General features: G+C 55.2%; 3 protein-coding genes and 1 long non-coding RNA gene across 9 annotated transcripts in view; 2 read left to right on the top strand and 2 right to left on the bottom strand.

The window, feature by feature from the left end:
- The window catches only part of LRCH4 (leucine rich repeats and calponin homology domain containing 4), a 69,641-nt gene extending 67,102 nt beyond the window's left edge, over positions 1–2,539 (bottom strand). Inside the window, exon 1 of the mRNA XM_081167882.1 lies at positions 2,361–2,539. Coding sequence (XP_081024008.1) covers positions 2,361–2,376 — 16 coding nt within the window. The 5' untranslated portion in view covers positions 2,377–2,539. The remainder of the gene's footprint in view (positions 1–2,360) is intronic.
- LOC308572294 overlaps positions 1–21,858 on the top strand; it is a 79,904-nt gene that overhangs the window by 28,407 nt on the left and 29,639 nt on the right. The window lies entirely within an intron of this gene.
- FBXO24 (F-box protein 24) lies at positions 1,609–13,569 on the top strand. 6 transcript variants are annotated; one of them, XM_081167910.1, is made up of 10 exons: positions 1,609–1,952; positions 4,244–4,339; positions 5,285–5,471; positions 5,706–5,944; positions 6,971–7,232; positions 8,338–8,496; positions 9,943–10,064; positions 11,153–11,284; positions 11,708–11,878; positions 13,101–13,569. In XM_081167910.1, the coding sequence occupies exons 1-10, from the start codon at positions 1,938–1,940 to the stop codon at positions 13,428–13,430; spliced, it is 1,713 nt and encodes a 570-aa protein (XP_081024036.1). In that variant the 5' UTR covers positions 1,609–1,937; the 3' UTR covers positions 13,431–13,569. The 6 variants fall into 6 exon arrangements, with proteins under 6 accessions (XP_081024036.1, XP_081024035.1, XP_081024034.1 ...); XM_081167909.1 differs by having other exon boundaries at positions 4,241–4,339; XM_081167908.1 differs by lacking the exon at positions 1,609–1,952 and adding an exon at positions 2,700–2,780.
- LOC308572133 (membrane progestin receptor epsilon-like) lies at positions 19,420–21,324 on the bottom strand. Its single transcript, XM_081168047.1, has one exon. It carries the CDS (start codon positions 20,720–20,722, stop codon positions 19,592–19,594), a length of 1,131 nt encoding a protein of 376 aa, XP_081024173.1. The 5' UTR covers positions 20,723–21,324; the 3' UTR covers positions 19,420–19,591.

Below are 21,858 nucleotides of genomic sequence, written 5' to 3'. Positions count from 1 at the left end.
ATCACAGCGCTCGAAAGGAGAGAGAGAGAAGGGCGACCAATCAGCAAGGTGGCCACGCCCACCCGTACTTTTGGCGCCAACGGTTGAAAGACTGAGGCGGCGTGAGGTGACTGAGGCGGGGCAGGTCCTTTGACGGCCTTGGGGGTAAGAAGAGGGCGAAGAGTGGCAGCGAGGCGGACCAATCAGCAACTTCCCTCTGGAAGGGTGGGTGCTGGGAGTCTGAGGGAATAAGACGGAGGCCAATCAGATTCAGTCTCACCTCAGCAGAGGCGGGCACTTGAAGTTTGAATGGCAACGCAACTAACCAATCTGCACTGGGAAAAGGCGGGACGCGTTCTGACTGGCAGGCTGTTCTCCCAACGGGATGCCGGTCTGGTGGGGGAGGGAGGGAAGGGCGGGAAGCCCTCAGTGAATTACGGCCTGTCTCCCTTCTCTGGGCATGTGCAGAGTGCCTCCCTGTCCAATGATGTGAAGAAAGGGAGGCGCATCTAACAGCCCAACTCCTTTGAAGCCTAGAAGGAAACACCTCTGGGCATGTGCAGAGTGCTGATGAACCTCAATGCAGCTGGGAGGCATTCTCAGATTTACTTTAATGCATTTCAGCGAGCTAAAGGTATAAGCCCAGCAGGGAGACAGACCCACCTTCCTCTTTCGTGTATCAGATGCCCAGCAGGGAAGAAGGAAGGAGGGATGCCTGGGTTGGGCGAAGATGCAGGCAGCCAGCCAGATATGGGGACGGAGGCCCAGAGGAAGCGGCTGCCAAGATCCAGCCCCTGGTTTTCCAACCCTGGAAAGCTGAGGTTTGCAACAGGGAGCCCGTTCCTCAGCCGGTGTTTTTCTCTGCGTTAAAAGCGACTTTAATAGCCCCTTCTATCTTACTGTTTCATGCTTTTTCTTGCTTGCAGGCAGGTTGGGACGGCGGCCGTCGCAAACTCAGGATCAGGCCCAAGTGGCCAGCATCCTGTTCAATCAGATGCCTCAATGGGGAAGCCCCCGAGCAGGATTCGAATGCAAGACAAGCCCTCTCCTGCAGTTCTCGGCAGCTGGTGTTCAGAAGTGCCTGGCCATCCTGGCTAGTAGCTATTGAGAGGCCTCTCCTCCCAACAAAGGTCCGTATAGTTCAAGCTCTGGTTTTCCCAGTAGTGATGTGTGGAAGTGAGAGCTGGACCCTAAAGAAGGCTGATCGCCGAAGAATGGATGCTTTTGAATTCTGGTGCTGGAGGAGACTCTGGAGAGTCCCATGGACTGCAAGAAGATCAGACCTCTCCATTCTGAAGGAAATCAGCCCTGAGTGCTCACTGGAAGGACAGATCCTGAAGCTGAGGCTCCAAGACTTTGGCCACCTCAGGAGAAGAGAAGACTCCCTGGAAAAGACCCTGATGTTGGGAAAGATGGAGGGCACAAGGAGAAGGGGACGACAGAGGACGAGATGGTGGGACAGTGTTCTCAAAGCTACCAGCATGAGTTTGACCAAACTGCGGGAGGCAGTGGAAGACAGGAGTGCCTGGCGTGCTCTGGTCCAGGGGGTCACGAAGAGTCAGGCACGACTAAACGACTCAGCAACAACAACATGCTGGACCTCGGCAGGTATAAAGAGAGAGGCGAGGAAACCTTCCCTTCCCTAACCTGGTGCCCTCCAGATATTTTGCAGGAAATCTCATGCACCGGCTGAGTTGCTGAAGGGATGCAGTTGCGACACCTGCCGGTGAAAGGAGGCGTTGGGGAACTGGAGGACAGAGGGGGGTCTAGTGGGCCAAGGGCCTGGATGCCTGCCTTCTCTGGAATTGAGAGTGGAGACCTGTGGATTATTAGAACTAGGGGGCAAGATCTAGAATTCCCGAGTCCTCTGGAAGGGTAGGCTAGAAGCGCTTGACGCCAAGGTGCGCTCGGAGGGTGGAACGGCCAGCTGGCAGCATCAAACTTTGCATTTAGCAGCAATGTGTGTTTCCATGGTACGTTTAATCACTTTGGGCAGCTGTAAAAACATGGACATTACTTAAGGCAGCCTTCCCCCAACCTAGTGCCCTCCAGACATTTTTGGACTACAACCCCCAACAGCCTCAGATGGCTCAACCGTACGGTGCTGGAGCTCTTGGGAGTTGTAGTTCGAAACATCCAGAATGCACCAGGCATTGGGGGAAGGCTGGCCCAACCCTCCCAATACCTCTGCCTAGTCCTTCTACTCTCAGAATAAGTGGAATCAGAAGCAACTACGAGAGTAAAGCCAAACATTTCCCCTATATGCATTCAGAAGCCACTGACAACACCTCTCTTGGGTATCAGCTAGTTCTGGATGTTGCAAATGGAAAATAGGAGAAAGGACAGAACTGATACTGACCAATCCACCCTTTGTCACTCACTCCTTTCTGGGTGCATCGACGAAGCATCTCATTTAACATATATTAACAACGAGAGATGTCGCTATGACTCCAAGGAGAGAAAGTACCGGCCTCAACCCCCATAACTCGCTGCCCCTGAGCGGAGTAGCAGAACAGACTGCGGAGTGCTGGTATAAATCAGAGCTGTTAGCACGATCCCGGCCCTTCGGTGCATGCCTTGCCTGGTCTTTAATCCCAGGACCCGGTGGTACCTAGTGCACAGGTCATAAAGACAGTCCCAGATAGGTGCTGATGTCACAGTGCCCCAGTTACCAGGGGAACCCCTGTCTCTGTGAAGCCATCAGGACGGCCATTATCACATAGTGCCATGTCCCCCGGGGTGATTCACCTTGTGGGCAGAGGCATTCATAAGCCTTGGCCATGCTGGGCCCAGCAACAAGGGTGGGTCTGAGAGCTCACACCCACCGCGCAAGCGATGGCTGGGCGGGCAGACATGAGCGACAGGCGCATCGTCCGAAAATTCAGAAGGAGAAAGCTCCAGCGCTTCTCCCACATCTCTAGCATTGAGGAACCGCTTGGAGTGAGCATGCTATATTTTGGCTGCAGGGCAGGGCAGACACCTGTGTGGGGATTTTTCCAAGAGTGGGAGGAGGAGGAAATGGTTCAGTGGAGCGGGGAGCTTTTTCCTTTCAGTTGACAAAATTGGGGATGCTGCTTCTTCCATTGCTTGATTGCATGTGCAAATTAATTTAAAATAAACTGTCTAGCCAAATCAGTAACCAAGCTACACAATATTTTCTTTAAACTTGGAGAAATCCGCACAAGATGACTACTTTGACAAGTCAGCGCTGTGACTCAGCACGTTCTGAAAAATCTTTGAAAAGTGGGTTGGAAATGATTTGTCACACAAAAAAAAAAACTTCAACCCAGAAGAGTATTATGGCAATTACCGTATTTTTCGCTCTATAACACGCACCCGACCATAACACGCACGTAGTTTTTAGAGGAGGAAAATCCGTAGGCATGCCACCCGTAGGCATTCCCTCCATAACACGCACAGACATTTCCCCTTACTTTCTAGGAGGAAAAAAGTGAGTGTTATGGTGCAAAAAATACGGTAATTACGGCATAAGCTTTCATGGACTACTACAGAGTGCAAGTCACACTCTGGTCATGCCTGTGTGCCCAAGTCTAGGTCCAACGCAGCAAAGCAACTGCACGAAAACTTTGTGTTGCCTTTGCTATGTGAAAGAAGTGTCACATAAGTTGTTTCTAATGGGACAAAATAGCTTTTCAGCATCAAATGTATAATTATCTTCAAGGGAGGGAGAAAAATCCCAGCTAGATGTTGATTTCTAACACAGGGTCCTGATGCCTCCTGGTGTGCAACCAGGGAAATGCACTTGCAAGGCTGCTCGCTATCTCTCGAGGCACTGCTGCTAACGTTCCTATTCCATCCACAAGGCAGATATAAATTATTATGAAACTGGTTTCACCTTGGTTGAATGAATCACGGTTTCCCTTAAAGTGCCCTGGGCAATCATGGTTTTGGGCTGGTGCTGAGAATGCTTTGGCAGAGATTGTGAGTCAGCCTGCTCTTGGAATGCAAGACATGATATGACAGACGAAGCCCCTGCACCGGACAGGAGCTTGTCACTCTTTTCTGTGGGTGTGACAGCCAGAAATTCAACTGGGGGAGACATTTTTCTGACACTATGTCCATGTAGTGATGGGGAATCTACACCTTGTGAAATTCTGCTGTGCAGTTTTTAAAGGCAAGGGATTCCTAGGGGTAGCAAAACCTTTCTGCTTTGAATCTAAGCCCTGAAAGAGGAAAAAAGGATGACTCCTGGCTGCTCACACCATTGCCTCCCTCTCCATCCTCCTTCATCTCCCCTCAGCAGCCCAAGAAGAAGCGGCGCAGCTCATCCACTGAGACCACAGAAGACAAGAAGGGCAGAGGAGATTCCATCTCTATCCAGGCCTTCCCTCCAGAACTGGTGAGTGAGGTTGCCTGGCTGTGGTTTAGGAGGTGGGGACAGCAAGATCATAAAAAGAGCCTGCTGGATCAGGCCAATGGCCCACCTGGTCAGCATCCTGTTCTCACAGTGGCCAACCAGATGGCCTTTTTGAGAAACCCGCTAGCCAGACCTAAGCACAAAAGGAACTCCTCCCCTCCTGCGACCCTATCTGCCCACGGGCTGTCTCGCCAGAGTGGTGCATGCTCTGGTTATCTCGGGCTTGGACTGCTGCAATGCTCTCTATGTGGGGCTACCTTTGATGGTGAGCCGGAAACTACAACTAATCCAGAATGTGGCAGCTAGACTGGGGACTGGGAGACCACATAACACCGGTCCTGAAAGACCTACATTGGCTCCCAGTACATTTCCGAGCACAATGCAAAGTGTTGGTGCTGAACTTTAAAGCCCTAAACGGCCTCAAAGGCCCAGGATACCTGAAGGAGCGTCTCCAACCCCATCATTCTGCCCGGACGCTGAGGTCCAGCGCCGAGGGCCTTCTCGCGGTTCCCTCATTGTGAGAAGCCAAATTACAGGGAACCAGGCAGAGGGCCTTCTCGGTGGTGGCACCCGCCCTGTAGAACGCCCTCCCACCAGATGTCAAAGAGAACAACAACTACCAGACTTTTAAAGGCAGCCCTGTTTAGGGAAGCTTTTAATGTTTGTTGCATTAGTGTATTTTAATATTGTGTTGGAAGCCGCCCAGAGTGGCTGGGGAAACCCAGCCAGATGGGCGGGGTATAAATAATAAATTATTATTATTATAAATTATTATTTCCAGCAAGTGGAATTTGGAAGCATCGCTGTCTCCGACTGTGGAGGCAGAGCGAACAGCACACTAGTTCAGCGAATTGTGTGTGTGTGTGTGTGTGTGTGTGTGTGACACTCCCTGCGCTCACCTTGACTTGAGTCCCTCCTCCTCTCCAGCTGTACTACATTATCTCCTTCCTGCCTGTCAAGGATGTGGTGGCTCTGGGCCAGACCTGCCGGTACTTCTATGAGGTGTGCGACAGTGAGGGGGTCTGGCAGAGGATCTGCCGCCGCCTTTCTCCTCGCCTGCGGGATGAGAACTCTGGTGGCAGCCGGCCGTGGAAGAGATCGGCTATCCTCAACTGTCAGTATTCCTCAGTGGTGAAGCAGAGGGGGTGGGAGGAAGTGTGTGTTTTTTGCTGTGTGAGAAAAAGCTCTGCATCTGCCTGGGCTGGGGGCAGCTGAAGAGGGTTGTCCGATCCCGCAAAAGGGGATCCCACCCTGCCCCCATTCCCCAGGGAAGGGAGCAGTGTAGCTGTGGCAGCTCCTTCAGACAGACCCACTCCCTCTGCCCCTGGGGGGTCTCTCTGTCCTGCAGACACCAAGGGCTTGTACTTCCAGATGTTCAGCGGCCGCCGGCACTTTGTCAGCAAGACGGTTGCCCCGCTGCTCTCGCACGGCTACCGGAAGTTCTTGCCCACCAAGGACCACGTCTTCATCCTGGACTACAACGGCACCCTCTTCTTCCTCAAGAACGCCCTGGTCTCCTCCACCATGGGCCACATCCAGTGGCGCCGCGCCTGCCGCTACATGGTGCTCTGCCGCAGTGCCAAGGACGTAGGTGCCCGGGAGAGGAGTGAAACCCTGCAGTGTGGGGACGGGCTGCCTGTCCCCACTGCTTCCCAGAGGCCGGAGCAGGGCAGGATAGGACAGGCCAGAGCCATGCCCTGGCATCGTAACTGTGGGCAGAATGCAGCCCCAGTTGAGAGGGAGGAGGAGAAAGGAGACGGGCAGCCTAGGTCAGCTTCAGTTATTGCTGCCTGGATGCTTGCCTTGCACAGCTGCTTGAAGAAACGCAGCTGACCCTCTGGCCCCTTGGCCCCTACCCATCTTAGAGGGAGCTGCAGCAGGTGGGGTTCAGAGAATTAATGCTACACTGGAGAAAGAGAAAGGTGCATCTGCCTTGAAGGAGACAGTGGTGGGCCAAATGCGGGCCAATAAAATTAAATCATGAAAAGGTGGAGGTGTTATGTTTTCAAATCCAGGAGGTCCATAGCATGGGGTCTCCTGGACCCAAGTCTGTCACTGAAGGCTCAGGTGGCTAGGAGAGCCAGCGTGGTGTAGTGGTTAGGAGCAGTAGACTCGTAATCTGGTGAACCAGGTTCGCTTCCCCGCTCCTCCACATGCAGCTGCTGGGTGACCTTGGGCTAGTCACACTTCTCTGAAGTCTCTCAGCCTCACTCACCTCACAGAGTGTTTGTTGTGGGGGAGGAAGGGAAAGGAGAATGTGAGCCGCTTTGAGACTCCTTAGGGTAGTGAGAAAGCGGGATATCAAATCCAAACTCCTCCTCCTCCTCCTCTTCTTCTTCTTCGATGTGAGTTCCACACTCTAGACACTTTCAGACCCTTTAGTACCACCTTTTAGGGAAAGGCGTCAGACAGTCCTGTGGCACCCTAGTTTCTTTCACCAGAAGCTGGTTGCCCCAGGGCTCTTTGTGAGAGGGGAGGGTCTTCTCTGCCAGCCCTGAGTGCACAGCCCGGACTTCTTCCCCCTCTAGATCCCTGATCAGTTCCTGAAGCATCCCAGGATCTCCGGCCTCCGGACCCTGAGTGCCTCCTCCCTCCTCCTTCTTCTGCCTGCAGTTTGCCACGGACCCCCGGAGCGACACTGTGTACCGCAAGTACCTGTACGTGCTGGCCACCCGTGAACAGCCGGTTACGGCAGCTGTGGGGCGCAGCGAGGGCTCCAGCCCAGCCAGCAGCGGGCGCCTCTGCGACTGCGTGGAGGTCTACCTGCAATCCAGCGGGCAGCGGGTGTTCAAGATGACCTTCCACTTCTCCATGAAGTTCAAGCAGATTGTGCTGGTGGGGCAGGAGACGGAGAGGTCCCTCTTGCTCTTGACAGGTGAGCCCCTCTCCATAGAGACAGGAACAGCAAAGCAGGTCATGTGGCAAGAGTGGCTGCAGAGAGAGAGAGAGAGAGAGAGAGAGAGAGAGAGAGAGAGAGTATAAACACAGCAAAATAGAATAATAGATGCCAAATAAAACAATACAGAAGTAGAGTAAAAGGGGGTATCTGGAGCCAAATGTATAGAGACAGAAATCCATACCAAAAATCAAACGTAATTAATTAATATCGCAAAGTTCCAAGTAAAACAAATGGGTTTACATTTTCTGGTCCCTTATTACTCCAGTACATGAGACTCCATTTCTCAACGAATATATCATATTGTTGTCTGCCCTCTCTGGTTCTTACCATGTACAGTCGTACCTTGCTTTTCGAACACCTTGCGACTCAAACGTTTTGGCTTCCGAACGCCACGAACCTGGAAGTGAGTGTTCCAGTTTGCGAATGTTTTTTGGAAGCCGAACATCTTCTGCAGCCAACTGGAAGCTGCGCCTTGGTTTTCAAACATTTTTGGAAGTCGAGCGGACTTCCGGAATGGATTCCGTTCTAGAACCAAGGTACGACTGTATCTGAGCTTAACTATACATACCACATCCCAGATTTTAGGTACCCATTCTCTCATGGACTGTATTCTCATTTTAATTCCAGCTTTGAGAAATAATAATTCTGGCAGCATTCAACTGCTAACAGTGGCTGCAGTTTAACAGATGCTTCACACGCTGAGCCTCATTCTCCCAGAGAGATTTGCTAAAGCAGCAGTTCCCAAACTATTTAGTTTAATTCAGCAAAACAAATGAACTTGATCCGGTGATGGTACCATTCTATTCTGCTTTGGTCATAATAGACCACACCTGGAATATTGTGTTCAGTTTAAGAAGGATGCTGACAAGCTTGAAGGTGTGCAGAGGAGGGCGACCAAGATGATCAGGGGTCTGGAAACCAAGCCTGATGAGGAACGGACGAGGGAGTTGGGGACGTTTAGCCTGGGGAAGAGGGGACTGAGAGGAGACATGATAGTCCTAGGCCGTATAGGGCTTTGCAGGTGTGGAGGCAAGTGAATTCCGCAGTCACTTTTTGTGGGGTGTTCTGTTTCCCCCCACAGAGGAAGGGAAGATCTACAGTTTGGTGGTGAACGAGACCCAGCTGGACCAGCCGCGCTCCTACACTGTGCAGCTGGCTCTGCGCAAAGTCTCCAAGTGCCTCCCTCACATCTCTGTCCGCAACATGCACTCCAACCAGAGCAGCGCCGTCTACCTCACAGGTCAGCAGAAGGTGCCCTCCAGCCAGGCCAGTCTCTGCCCAGAGGCCGCCACAACCAATAGGGTCCAGAAACCAAGCCTTCTTATTATTATTATTTATTACTTATGGCGAACGGTTGAGGGACCTGGGCATGTTTCACCTGGAGAGGACAAGAACCAAGAGGGGACAGGAGAGCTACCTTCAGGTATCTGGAGCGTTGTCACACAGAAGACGGAGCAAGCGTGCTTTCTGCTGCTCCGGAGCGAAGGACCTGGGCCTATAGATCCCAACAGGACAAGAAAGGAAATTCCAACTATTGAAGCTATTTGACAGTGGGGCAGATTGCCTTGGAGCCCGGTGGACTCTCCTTCCCTGGAGGTTTTTAAGCAGAGGTTGGGTGGCTTCCTGTCAGGGATTCTTGAGCTGCAATTCCCGCATTGCTGGGGGGTTGGACTAGATGGCCCTACAGTGGGCTGTGCATGCTCCCAAACCTTGTGCCACTGCTATCACTATTGGCCATTCCTCTGTCCTCATGAAGAGGCCAGGGATCACACATGGCAATGTGGTCTCCCCCCGAGAGGGCGTACAGGTGATATCAGGAAGCCCAAACTGAGCTGAGATAAGGCTGAGAAGTGGGGGTTTTGGGGGGGTGTTAGGTGGATTCAGGGATTTGGGTGGCGCTGTGGGTTAAACCACAGAGCCTAGGACTTGCTGATCAGAAGGTCGGCGGTTCGAATCCCCGCGACGGGGTGAGCTCCCCTTGCTCGGTCCCTGCTCCTGCCAACCTAGCAGTTCAAAAGCACATCAAAGTGCAAGTAGATAAATAGGTACCGCTCTGGCGGGAAGGTAAACGGCGTTTTGTGTGCTGCTCTGGTTCGCCAGAAGCGGCTTAGTCCTGCTGGCCACAGGACCCAGAAGCTGTACACCGGCTCCCTCGGCCAGTAAAGCGAGATGAGCTCTGCAACCCCAGAGTCTGTCACGACTGGACCTAATGGTCAGGGGTCCCTTTACCTTTACCTTAGGTGGAACCACCTGAGCTGCAAGCGGAAGGATCCGGGGGTGGGGAGGCTTTGGTTGGAGAAGGAGGGAGGCCTTACAGTTATTCGTTCCAGTAGCCCCTATTTCAGCACTGAGAAGGGGAAGCTGCATCAGTAATAAGGAGTAATAAGGTACCAGTTTAGAAGGACCACAGATGAGAGTGGGAGAAGGCGGCAGTGGGGTGGTGGGGTGATAAGAGCCAAGTCTGCCTGAGTAAGTGGGGCTTAAGAGGAGAGTAGCAGGAGGGCACCGTCCTGAAAGCCAGGAGCAGGAGCTTGAACCCAGTGCAAAATGCCACGGGCAGCCACTGCAGTGGGGAGCCCTCCACCCTCACAACCCCAACCTCCTTGCCTGGGATAGTTGGGGGAGCCCTTCTGCCTCTGTGCAGGGCCAGGGTTTGGCCAGCAACGATCTTGCATCTCCTCCACAGACGAGGGCACCGTCTACTTTGAGGTCCACTCGCCCGGTGTTTACCGCGACCTCTTTGGCACCCTCCATGCGTTTGACCCACTGGATCAGCAGATGCCCTTGGCTCTCTCCCTCCCGGCTAAGGTAACCCAGAGGTGGGGCTCTCTCCTGCTCCCCGCCCTCCCCTCTTCCACCAGGGGAGGACTTACTCGTCGTCTTCTTCTTCTTAGTGACTTAACAACCATCCAAACAGACAGGAAAAAAGCCCACCTAGATTCAGTTGCACGCCACCCTAATCTCTGAGCGGTGCGAGATTCCAGGGGTTCCCAGTGCTTACCCAGGGTCTGTGGTTCCTTTTGGAAACGAGGCACAGCGGAGACTGCGGTGTGTTTAGGATATATGGTTTATTTAGAAATATGTATGTGAACCTTCGATGGAGGGGTTCACAGCAAGAGGGTCTTATAGCCAGTGACATTGGATTCAAACAGACATCAGACCTTGATCTCAAAAGCTGCTCTGACTCGCCTGCTTGCTGCTTTGTCTCTCTGCCACACGACTCTTGCCCCTTCTCTACGCTTCCCACATTGCTTCTCACCTCTCCCCACTAAGCTCTGGTTTCATCTGCTGAGGGACAGGGGCCCCACCCATTTGCCATCTCAAAGGGACTCCTTTCAATCCTTTTGTTCTCTTAATGGCCCATCGCCCAGGCAGTCCCTCAACACAGGAGGAGAGCCTGGCTCAATTAGCTGTTAGCACATGCTGGATCAAGTAATTAGAAGTGTCTGGCATGCGGCTTAACACCCCAAGTCTTAAAGGAGTCTGACACTTGCTGGGTCCAGAGATGAAAGTGGTCTGACACCAACAAACAAATCTTCACCTGGTGCCAAAACGTTGCTGGAAACCACAGACGGAGAAAGTGTTATTGTGATCAGGTCCTGATTGCGGGTTTCCCATTGAAGCATCTGATTGGCCACTGTGAGAACAGGAGTCTGGATTAGGCAGGCCAGTGGTCTGATGCAGCAGGCCCTTCTTAGGCTCCCAGGGAGAGGGAACTGCACTCTGCATGTTCTCAGGAGTACCGATTGATGAATACCGTGTGTTTCAAGGAGCACTGGTGACAAGATTCAGGCTGAATATGATGGGAGTCCTACTTGAGATTAATCCCCGTGTCCTCACTCAGGCCTTAGGTGTGGGTCAGACTCTCTCCCTTCCCCTCTCCCACTTTGTGGCAGGTCCTCAGCTGTGCCCTTGGCTACAACCACCTGGGGCTAGTGGACGAGTTTGGGCGGATCTTCATGCAAGGAAATAACCGCTATGGCCAGCTAGGCACAGGCGACAAGATAGACCGCGGGGAGCCTGCCCAGGTGAGAGGAGAGCAGACCATCCTTGGTGGGGTGGGAACCCTCAGAGCTCCAGGAAGCTTCTGAGCCCTTGCAGTGTCCTAGTGGCCATTACTCATTTGGGTCACCTGGCATTTTGGTCTGGGCCGAACCATCTCAAATCAGGCATTGTGACACAGAGTAGGAAGGCTGTCCCTTTTCAGCCTTGAGTCCCCTTCATGGGAGGTTTTGGGCGACCACATGCCGGGGATTGTCTAGCTGGGATTCCTGCATTGCAAGGAGTCAGGCTGGATAGCAGTTGGGGGTCTCTTCCAACTCTACAATTCTGTGGTTCCAGGCCCATTTCACCTGAGCCTCTGCCAGCAACAGGAAACCTCCCTCCAGCAATCATGGTGATGGCTGTGAATCCTCAGCCGCGCTCTGATGCTGCTGTGCTCCCCGTTGCAGGTGCACTACCTCAAGTGCCCCATCGACCTCTGCTGCGGCCTCAACCACACGCTGGTGCTGAGCCAGAGCGGAGACTTCAGCAAGGACCTGATGGGCTGCGGCTGCGGAGCTGGAGGGCGCCTGCCCGGGTGGCCCAAAGGCAGCGCCTCTTTCGTCCGGCTGCACACCAAGGTGAGGGGGAGAGAGGTGGGATGAGGCCAAAATGTGGGAAGTCAGGACCTGGGGGGTGGGCTGGGTGGGCTGCATAGCCCGCGGGTGTCTGCCGTGAAGTCTAGTCATTCCAGGCCATCTCTCCTGCCCGCTTCCTGTGTTATCCTCCGATCTTTTCCCCGTACGTGGGTATTTTAGTGCGGCAGCACCTACACTCTGGAACTCCCTGCCTCTTGACATCACTGTGCCGAGAACATTTTTGTTTAGACAAGCCCACCCAGACATGTAGAATGCCAGTTTATTTGCAGGATCCACAAAACTGCTTCAAAACCCTGAGTGTGGTTTTATCCCCTAATCCTCAGCGTCAGGGCTGGAGGGAGGGAGGGTCCCAACATTCCCATGACATCCTCCTGAGTGCAGAGGGTTGTGTGCTGCCTCCTGGACACTGTCCCCAACCCCTAGGTGGCTTTAAAAGACAAATCCATGGTGGAGGAGGAGAAGCCCTATGCGGCCTAAGACCCACGTACCTACGGGCCCGCCTCTCCTGGTCTGCCCCGCGGAGGACCTTAAGGCCCACAAATGACAACACCTTGGAGGTCTCAAGTCGCAAGGTGGTTAGATTAGTCTCAACTAGGGCCAGGGCCTTTTCAGTACTGGCCCCGACCTGGTGGAACACTCTGTCCCAAGAGACTAGGGCCCTGTGGGATTTGACATCTTTCCGCAGGGCCTGCAAGACAGAGCTGTTCCGCCTGGCCTTTGGTTTGGACTCGGTCTGACCCTTATGTTTCCCTCCCCTTATGGTCTTGATCTATGTGCTACTATTAAAATGAGGCTGCATTTTAAATTACATTTTAACCTGTATTTTAAATTGGGTTTTTTTATTTTCTTCCCCCACCCCCTCTTTCCCCCCTATTATGTTTTTACTGTGATTTTATTGGTGTTAGCTGCCCTGAGCCTGGCTCTGGCCGGGGAGGGTGGGGTATAAATAAAATTTATTATTATTATTATTATTAAGGCTCCTAGCAAGGAGGGCTATTTGTTCTGCCTCCACAGTCAGAGGCAGCCATGCCTTTGAATCCCAGTTGCTGGAAACCCTGGGAGGGGAGAGGGCTCTTGGGTTCGGATCCTGCTTGCTCGTTTCCCACACGCTTCTGGTTGGCCGCTGTGAGAACAGGACGCGGGCCTAGATGGGCCATTGGCCTGATCCAGCAGGGCTCTCCTTACATCCGTCTCCCCTTTGCAGGTGCCGTCCTGTGCCCGCCGCATCTGCTCCACCCGCGAGTGCCTCTACATGCTGTCCAGCCACGACATTGAGGAAGTCCCCGCCTACCGCGAGCTGCCGGCCAGCAAGGCAGGGGTGGCGCCGAGCGACACGGAGGCCATGGCTGCCCGGGCGTGCGAGGAGTACCTGAGCCAGCTGCACAAGTGCCCGACGCTGGAGGGGCGCATGGCCAAGATGAAGGAAGCCGTCGGCAGCATGCCCCTCATGACCTTCCAGAAGGACTTCTTCTGGGAGGCTCTGGACATGATCCAGCGGGCGGCGGAAATCCAGGAAGCCCCTGCGCCCAGCTAGCTGTCGCCAGCCGCGGCTCCCTCTCACCCCGCCCCTCCTGTCACCCCACCCCACCTGTTAGACGCATCATGGATCCTGATTAACCGATAGAGAAGACTTCAGACTGAACAATTGGGCGTAAATAAAGCACAAGACCTAACGCAGCCTCCCCTGGACCGTGCTGGGGTAAGTGATGAAACGGCATCCTTGGAGGAGCCCGGAAGGGGCCTCACGCGATGCGCGGATGCAGAGGTGCAGATTGCCAACATCGTAAGGTTCTTCAAATCTGTGGTGCTCACCTCGTAAAGGGTAGGGTTGGGAAAGCTTCGGGAAAGGTTGCGGCGTTGGGGAATTTTGAGTTTGGAGGAAGAGGCGATGTGATAGAAGTTTTGAGTGGCATGGAGAAAACAGATGGCCTGGAGGCATTGATGCTTCTGAGGACCAGTTTCTTGCTGGAAACCACAGGAGGGGAGAGCGTTGCTCCGGTGCTCAAATCCTGCTTCCCATGAGGGGCATCTGTTTGGCCACTGTGAGAACAGGAGGCTGGACTAGATGGGCCCACTTGGGCCTGATCCAGCAGACCCTTCTTATGTTCATTTCTTTGGGAGGAAAAAAGCCTCAGGAGTAAACCCTACACAAATCCAGAGTGGAGTCCCTAAGGCAGCTGGATGGTGCCTGGTACACCTCCTTGCGGCGGCAACTCCTGTAGCCAGACTGGTGCCCAGTGTCTTGCTCTGCTTTCCTTTGGACCACACCAGCGAGGCTGAGAGGGAGGTCTTGTCATCTGGGCAGCCCAGGACCTCCAGAACTGCTTCTAACGCAGCAGTTTGACTTCACACACACACACACACATGCCCCGAGGCGAACTCCACCATCTCTCAAGATAGACAGGTGCCGCCAACAACAACGCAGGTGGTGTTGAAATCTTGCCAGACTCTGGGAGTGGGTTTCACAACTGGCCTCAGGCATTCTGGCTGATGGCTTCCCGCATCATCCCTGCCCCAGATTCTCCAGCATCAGTTCCTCAGTCGAATAAGAACAAAGATAACTGAGCAAAACTTCACCAGGAGCGGAGAGAGATTGCAGAGCAGCCACTCGGTGGCTTCAGGGCATCGCCAGGCAATGGGGGCACAGTTTCACGTGCTCTATCGACCTACAGGGGCTGTTGCGCCACGTCTCTCACCCAGGGAACAAAGGTCACCTCAAACCCCCCCCCTTCCCCCGCAGAACTGCCCTCTGCTCTCTGGACAAAGTCTGCTGGCAGACCGGTGGCCAGGGACACACGCAGACGCAGGCATTGATGGAGAGCGACCAATCTTTCCAGGTCAAAGTTCCCAGCGTGCACTGGGGGAGGGGAGGGTGCAGAGGTGCCTGGGATGAAGCTGCTGTCACAGAAGCCGTCGTGGGGCCTTCTCCTCTCTGAGAAGGGCCCTTTGAGGCTGCTGGATGTAGGGGGCCAAGAGTGGGAGTCCCAGGGGTCCCGTTGTCCACTGTCTGCAGTGCACATTCCCCTGCTAGGCAGCCCCTCTGCCTCCTTTGTGCTGCTTTTCAGGAGAGAGATGTGGTGCAGCCGGGCAAGGGAAGCTATTGATCAGTCCCAGTGGCTGTATTTCAGTCACACACTGCTGTTTCCAGAGCCTCCTGGCCTAGATTGGGGTCTGATGTTCCCTAAGTGGGAAAACGTTTCGATTTCTGAAAGAGACTTCAGAGGTTTAGCTTGGGGAAGCAGGGGCTAGGACATCCGAGAGGCCACAAGACTCCCAAGGTTAACCCTCTTTCTCTCTAACTAACCGGGGCAGCAGCCTGATAAGTGTGCAGACCAGGATTTGCATTGTCCTGCCAAAGTGGACCCTCAGTCCCAGGAAAGGTGGCTAGATTGAGTTTGGGAGGCGCTGTTACTCGGGCAGAATACCTGCTTTGCACACAGAACGTCCCCAACTGAACCTCTGGCAGCGTTTCCAGGCAGGACTGAGAGAGGTGCCCGTCTGAGACCCCGGAGAGTCACTGCTGACCAGTGCAGAGGATACTGAGCTGCAGACGGACCCAGTGGTCTGACTCATTATGCGTCAGCTTCTAATACTGCATCTGCATTCAGACATGAACCCAGAGCCTGGGAAAGGCGACGTGTATTTGTCCCCTGCAGCTAAATTGGGGGTTTGGTGCTGGTGGAGGTAGAGAAATCACCAGAACCCAACGCCACAAGCATGCGCTGCAAATTCTTAACTGCTCTGCTGTAAATTTCAGGCCTTGCTGGGGCTCAAAACCGCTTGGCCCCAGGACAGAACACTTGTGCAGCGGCTCCAACAAAAGGGAGGGAAACAGCTTCCCCTGTCCGATAGATTTGGAGTGGGTTTCGGAAACGGTGCTTCGCTGAGCCCTGCCTGGCCCTGAACTGCATCAGGCAGCCTTGTGTCCCAGAGGCCCCTCTGTGATTCCACTTTCACCTTGATGCACCCTGGCCAGGGATTTCCTCCTTTTGTCCTTCGCCCCACCAGGTCCCTGTTCTATATTTAACCCCCCCCCCCCCCGGAGCTCCTGCCAGCTTCCCACATGCTGTGATTCAGAGCAGCCTCACAGTGGAGACTTGGTGGGATGTGGGGAGTGTTCCTCTCTCACTCTCTTTCCCCGATCCACTTCAGGAGCTTCCGGCAAAGGGCTTGAATGCTGGTCTCAGCTGTCCTGGGCCAATTTTCCATGCATCAGCCACTTAGCTCGCCCCTGTCTGCTCTGGTGGCCTCACAGAAACTCCGCTCTCATAGTACCATAGAGCTGGAAGGGACCCTAACGGTCATCTAGCCCAACCCCCTGCAATGCAGGAACCTTTTGCCCAGTGTGGGGCTTGAACCCACAACCCTGAGATTAAGAGTCTCACGCTCTAATGACTGAGCTACCCCAACTCCAGGGAGCAATCCTGGCCTGGGCAAGAAATGGCTGCCAGCTGCTGCCTTCCCAAGTCTTCTTATCTCCCCAGCATCTGGGAAAAGGTGAATTCCTGCATCGCAGGGGGTTGGAATAGATGATTCCAGCTCTGTGATTCTATGAGGGGCAACCTGGAAGGCCTGGTGGAGATGTGAGGGGCGAGAGCCTCAGAACAGCCTTGGCAGGTTTGGCTCATGGCCTGTCTTGGCTGCCTTCGTTCTACCAGAGGCCTGAGCTGGGATTGGGGAGGGAGAGTGATGGCAGAGGGACAGCGAAAGCTGCCTTGTACCCAACCCAGCCAGGGGCGCCTCTGCTTCCTCATTCTTCAGGCTCTGCCTTTCCCAATCCCAAGGTGCAAGGCAGCGACTGCATTTGCTCTAGATTCACGCAGGTGCAACTCTTGACTTCACCGCCTCTTTCCTGTCCTCTTCTCCCCTACCTCTCAAGCAAAGCTTGCCCCACAGTCACTTTCCCTTCCTTCTTCTCCTCATGCAAATGGCGCTGCTCAGCCAGCTTGCCCCAGGACTACTCTGGAGGAGCCACCAGGAGGCTTGCAGCAGAAGTCAAGGCCAGCTGGGCAGTGTGTGGCCAGGCAGTGTTTTGCCGCTGCCTTGGAGTCCCCCAGAGGGGAACGCAGTTCAGCTCATGAAGGCAGGGGAGAATTATTATTATTATTATTATTATTATTATTATTATTATTATTATTATTATTATTATTTATTTGTACCCCGCCCTGGCTGGCTGGCTGCCATAAGAACACCTAAGAGCCTGCTGGGTCCAAAGAGAGCCTGGCTAGTCCCGCCTCCTGTCCTCACAAGGGCCAATCAGATGCAAGCTGGAGCTGAGCACCAGAGCCCCCCCCCTCCCGGCATTCAGAAGCATGGCTGCCTCTGATCTTGGAGCGCAGCCATCATGGCTTGTGGCCATGGACTGCCTTCTCCTCCTCCTTTTGTCTAATCCTCTTTTAAAGCCGTGCATGTGACTGCCTCTTGTGGGAGTGAGTTCCACTGGCTCCTGAACTGAGCCAAGAAGGAGCAAACGCCTAGTAGAGACCACCATGGCTATATGGTGGGGGAAGAAAGGGACTCTGCGCAAGGTTTTCTGGGGGGGGGACGGGGGAGTACTCTTCATATGATCTCAAATTACATACTGTTTTCGCTCTGTTTTGCTCAGTGTAGTGTTATCAGAGCCCTGGACCCTGTCTGCTAACAGCAAGGTCTGGTTCTCTAGGTGAGAGCTGGACCTTTTCACACTTGCAAAGTGTTTTGGGGTGACAAGCCCCGTGTGGAGGATTTGCAATGCTGGCTGTGGGCAGAGGGTGAGCCCTGCTGCCTCGCCTGCAGTCAGGGCTCCCGGCAGGCTACTGTTTGGACTCTGAGATGCAAATAATCCCTTGCCAGGAAACCAGTTCCCCTTGGGGCAGCTGGGGGGTGGTGGTTGAGGAGGAGGCTCCTGAGGAAGGATCCGAGCATGAAGCATAGGGCTTTGAGAGACCAGGAGGCCACCTCCTCCCTCCCTCCCTCTCTGCTCATTTCTCAGACAAGCCCCACCAGCAAAGAAAACCCACTTTCGGAAATTTAGCCACCCAAACCAGAGACGGATGGGATGGGGAGATAAACTAGTTGGATAAACTGGGTGCTGTGGGACACAGCGGGGTGGTACAATGCTTCTGCTGCCCCCTGCCCCCCGCCCAGTTTAATACAGAAACTGCAGGCCCTGTTGCTGCCCTTTGCCCTGCCTGCTTTCTCTCCCTGCTACCAGCAGCTGAAGTCCAGCATTGCAGTGACCTTAATTTATCCCAGCACTTGTTGGGGAGATGTTGTGGGGGGAGGTAGAGAAAGAAAGAAAGAAGGAAAGCGCCTTTTCTGCCCAAAAGAACAGGGAGAGGCAGAGCTCACCCCCCAACTTTTCCATCCTGCAGAGTGACCCCCCCCCCACCACACCACCCTGGGAGCCGGCCTTTGGAGGCAGCAGCTGAAGTTTCCACTGGGGCTATTTTTGCTGCTGCTGCTTCCCCACGTCCGCACACATTAAAAAACAAACAAAGCAAAACTATTTTTGCGCCCTTAAACTCAACACAGCTTCACGTGCAGATGGAATATATTTAGGGATGAGTAGAACCTTTTCTGGAGTTGCTCTGAGCCTGGGACTCGGGCAGGTGCCAGAATCAGAGAGATACCCTGCTCTGGAGAGGCTGGGGCAGGTGGGGCAAGGCCCCTAGGTCAGGAGAGGCTTCTGAAATCATTTATGCAGCCGCTGCTGCTGCTGCTGTTGTTACTTGTCTTGCAAGAGTGCAGAGACTGGGGTAAAGTACAAAAATTAGATGCACCCGATAGCCCTCTAAGCACCCAAGCGAGTTGTTGCCAGCCAGGCCACCTCCATAAGAAGAGCCTGCTGGATCAGGTGAAGGGCCCACGTGGTGCAGTATCCTGCTCTCACAGGGCCCCCCCCCCCAGATGCCCCAATGGGAAACCAGCAAGAGCCACTCTCCCCTCCTGCGGTTTCCAGCACCTCCTCTTTGGAAGCCTTGCTGCCTCTGACTGTGGAAGCGAAACATAGTCCTCATAGCTAGTCGCCCTCTCTTCCCTGTTCTCTAATCCTCCTTTAAAGCCATCCAACTTGGAGGCCATCACTTCCTCTTGGGGGAGCGAGTTCAAGACCTTAGACTCCAGACTTCCATAAGCAGGTAGGCTGAGAACTTGGGACCCCTGCCATTCTGGCTCCCGGCAGGAGTTGGGCCAGGGAGGACCGAAAGCAGAACCAAGAGTTGTCAGCCTTCATACCTGGCCAGGAGGCTGCCGCTGCTCCTTCCCTAGCCACCCTAAGGATCCAGACCCCCAAGTTTACCACCCCAGCTGCTTCCCAGACAGCACCTCCCACCCCGGACTGACACAGGATTGCTGCCTGACACCTCTCCCAGCAGGTAGAAGAATGGAAAACTACCCCTGCAGGACTTTGAATTTGCCTGTAGGAAAAATAAACCCGGCAGCCCACAATCTCTGGCCTTTCAAGTTGCACCTGCCCAGCTCCCCCAAGATCCTGTTTGCCAGGTCCAAGAAAGCGCATGGAGTTATCTGCAAGGGACACCTAATTTGGTTCAAGTCACATCTTCCTTTTATTTCAAGTTTCTCCGTTCCCTCTCCCCACCCCAGAGTTAAATCCAGTGTGAGTGCTAGACACAGCAAGTGTTTTCCAGTTTTCAGCAGCAGTGCGTGGCACCCCTTGCGCCTCGCCCAGAAGCCATGCAAATGAGCCGGTGCGCCTCAGTCCCCTTTCCTGGCCTTGCTCCACTGGTGGCTGGCGTAAGCCCTGAGCCCGAACCAGCCCACGATGCTGGCGAGCAGTGTCAGCAGCAGCAGCATCACGCCAAAGGTGGAGAGGAAAGTGGGCGCCCTGGGCAGCAGGGGCAGCCCGGCGCCCAGCTCACGGATCTCCCCCCGGATCATGTGCAGCTCGTCCAGGATGCTCATGAAGGTGCAGCAGTGGAACCACTGGTGGCTGTGGCCCCAGATGTCGAACTTCCCCGGGCTGAAGCGCTCGGGGATCTTGCTGACGTTGAAGATCCCGGAGGCCAGGAGCCAGAAGCAGTGGCGCAGGAAGAAGCGGCCCGTGCCGTGCCCGCCGGCAGCACCGCCCCCGCCCCACCACAGCTTGCGGAAGACGGGGATGGAGACCACCCCAAAGGGCAGCAGGAAGACCAGCGTGCGGATGAGGTAGCGGTAGCGCGGCCACTGGTGGCGGGAGCTGCAGCAGGCCAGGGTGCAGAAGAGAGCGATCAGGCAAGCGCTGGGCACGTAGAGGGCCTCAAACCACGTGCCCACCTGGCCCGCCAAGACAGAGAGCCAGCCCGCACCCTCCCAGCTGGGCCAGGCGCTCAGAGAGGAGACGTTGCCAGTGCCTGGTAGCGGTGGTGGTGGAGATCCGCCTCCCCTGGGGTGGATGTAGTAAAAGTAGGCCAAGGAGGAGCCCACGGTGTAGGCGCTGATGGTCCCGTAGTCAATGTAGAAGCAGATCTCCCGGATGACCAGCGACATGGAGTTGAAGAGGTGCGCCATGCTGCTCGCCACCAGCAGGCCACAGACCCCCAGGAAGTAGCTCCAGAGCGGGTAGTAGAAGGGGTCCAGAGGGCCTTGGGGCACCGTGGGGCCCTCGCCCCAGAACTGCTCCAGGAAGTGGAAGGCGAAGACAAAGACGGCCAGGAAGTGCGTCCAGAAGTTGCCCGTCTCGTTGGTGGGCCGGAAGGCCGAGACCAGGCACTGGGCAAAGGTGTAGCCCGGGCAGCGGTAGCCGCTCAGGATGAAGCTCTCCGTCATGCTGGGGGGCACTTCGCTCCAGCGCAGGAGCAGGCCTCCTCCCTTGCCGGGGGCAAGGGGCATCTGGGGCCCCCTGCCCATGGGTGCCCCTGCTGACCTTGTCCCTTCGCAGCGGCTATAGGGGGCAGGAGTGGGGAGTCAGCCCCAGCCTGGAGCTCCGGCTTCTCTGGCCACGGAAGGAGACACTGCAGAAGGGGTTCTCTCAGCTGAGCACCCAGCCCCACGCCTCCCGGCCTGTCACTCTAGATCCCCGCCACCCTCGGCGATGCTGGGCGCGGGGAGCAAGAGGAGAGGGAGAGCGCAGATTGCAAAGGCGGAGCTGCTGCCTTTGGCTGGGGAGGGGGGCGGCGAGGATGCGGCTGCTTTAGCGGTTGCCATGGAGAGCCTGCCTCCGCTCCGCCATCTGCCCCAGTGGAGTGGGGGGGGGCTGGGGAGGGGGAGCCCACAGAATGACTGCGGAGGGGGGCTTAAAATCTGCAGAGATGCATTTGCAGGCGTCCCCTCCGTCTTCTAGAGCGCAGCGATGTCCTACATAAAAATACCTGCTAAAATCACCGGGGGGGGGGCCTCTTCTTCCAAGCCTCCCTCTTCCACCGGGGTAAATCTGCAACCGGGAGCTGGCCTGCGGGCGCGGGCCCCGCCGCGTCTGGCTGCCGGAGGAGCGCGGGAGCCGGCGACGCGGCCGGGTTGCTGGGCGTCGTGGGCTGGCGCGGGCGCCCTTGCCGGGATCCGCAGGAGGGCGCGCGGCCAAGGCGCTGCTTTTATCTCCGGCCCGCCCGGACGGCCTCCCGCCGCCCCAGGCCCGGGTCCAAGCCCCGCCCCGGCCCGCATCCGCGCAGGCGAGGCGCAAGGCGGCAGGTGCCGTCTCCGCCAACCGTGCGCCCTGCTGCCCCAAGTCGCTGGGCGCCCCTCTCGCCCTCTGGGTTTGTCCTCCGCCAACCCACGGAGGAAGAAAAGGCACGGAGCAAACGGCGGGGGGGGGGTGTCCCAAAGTGGCGGAGGGCAGGGCAGCTGTTTGGGGCGAGGTTAACGGATAATAATAGACTGTGGTTTGTGGGTTCCTGCCCCATATTTGGTGAAGCTTCCCTGCATTGCAGGGTTGGACTAAATGACCCCTTGCTCCCTTCCGACTCTCTCATTCTGACCTGGGTTTGAAACTTCTGCAAGGCCAACGGAAGGGGGAACTTTTTCCGAAATTACCAATATCCCCAGCAGGA

Source organism: Podarcis bocagei, assembly GCF_964188305.1.
Source record: "Podarcis bocagei genome assembly, chromosome: 13".
In the NCBI taxonomy this organism is placed as follows: domain Eukaryota; kingdom Metazoa; phylum Chordata; class Lepidosauria; order Squamata; family Lacertidae; genus Podarcis; species Podarcis bocagei.
Note: the sequence above shows the minus strand (reverse complement) of the source record. Positions and strands in the feature narration are given on the sequence as shown.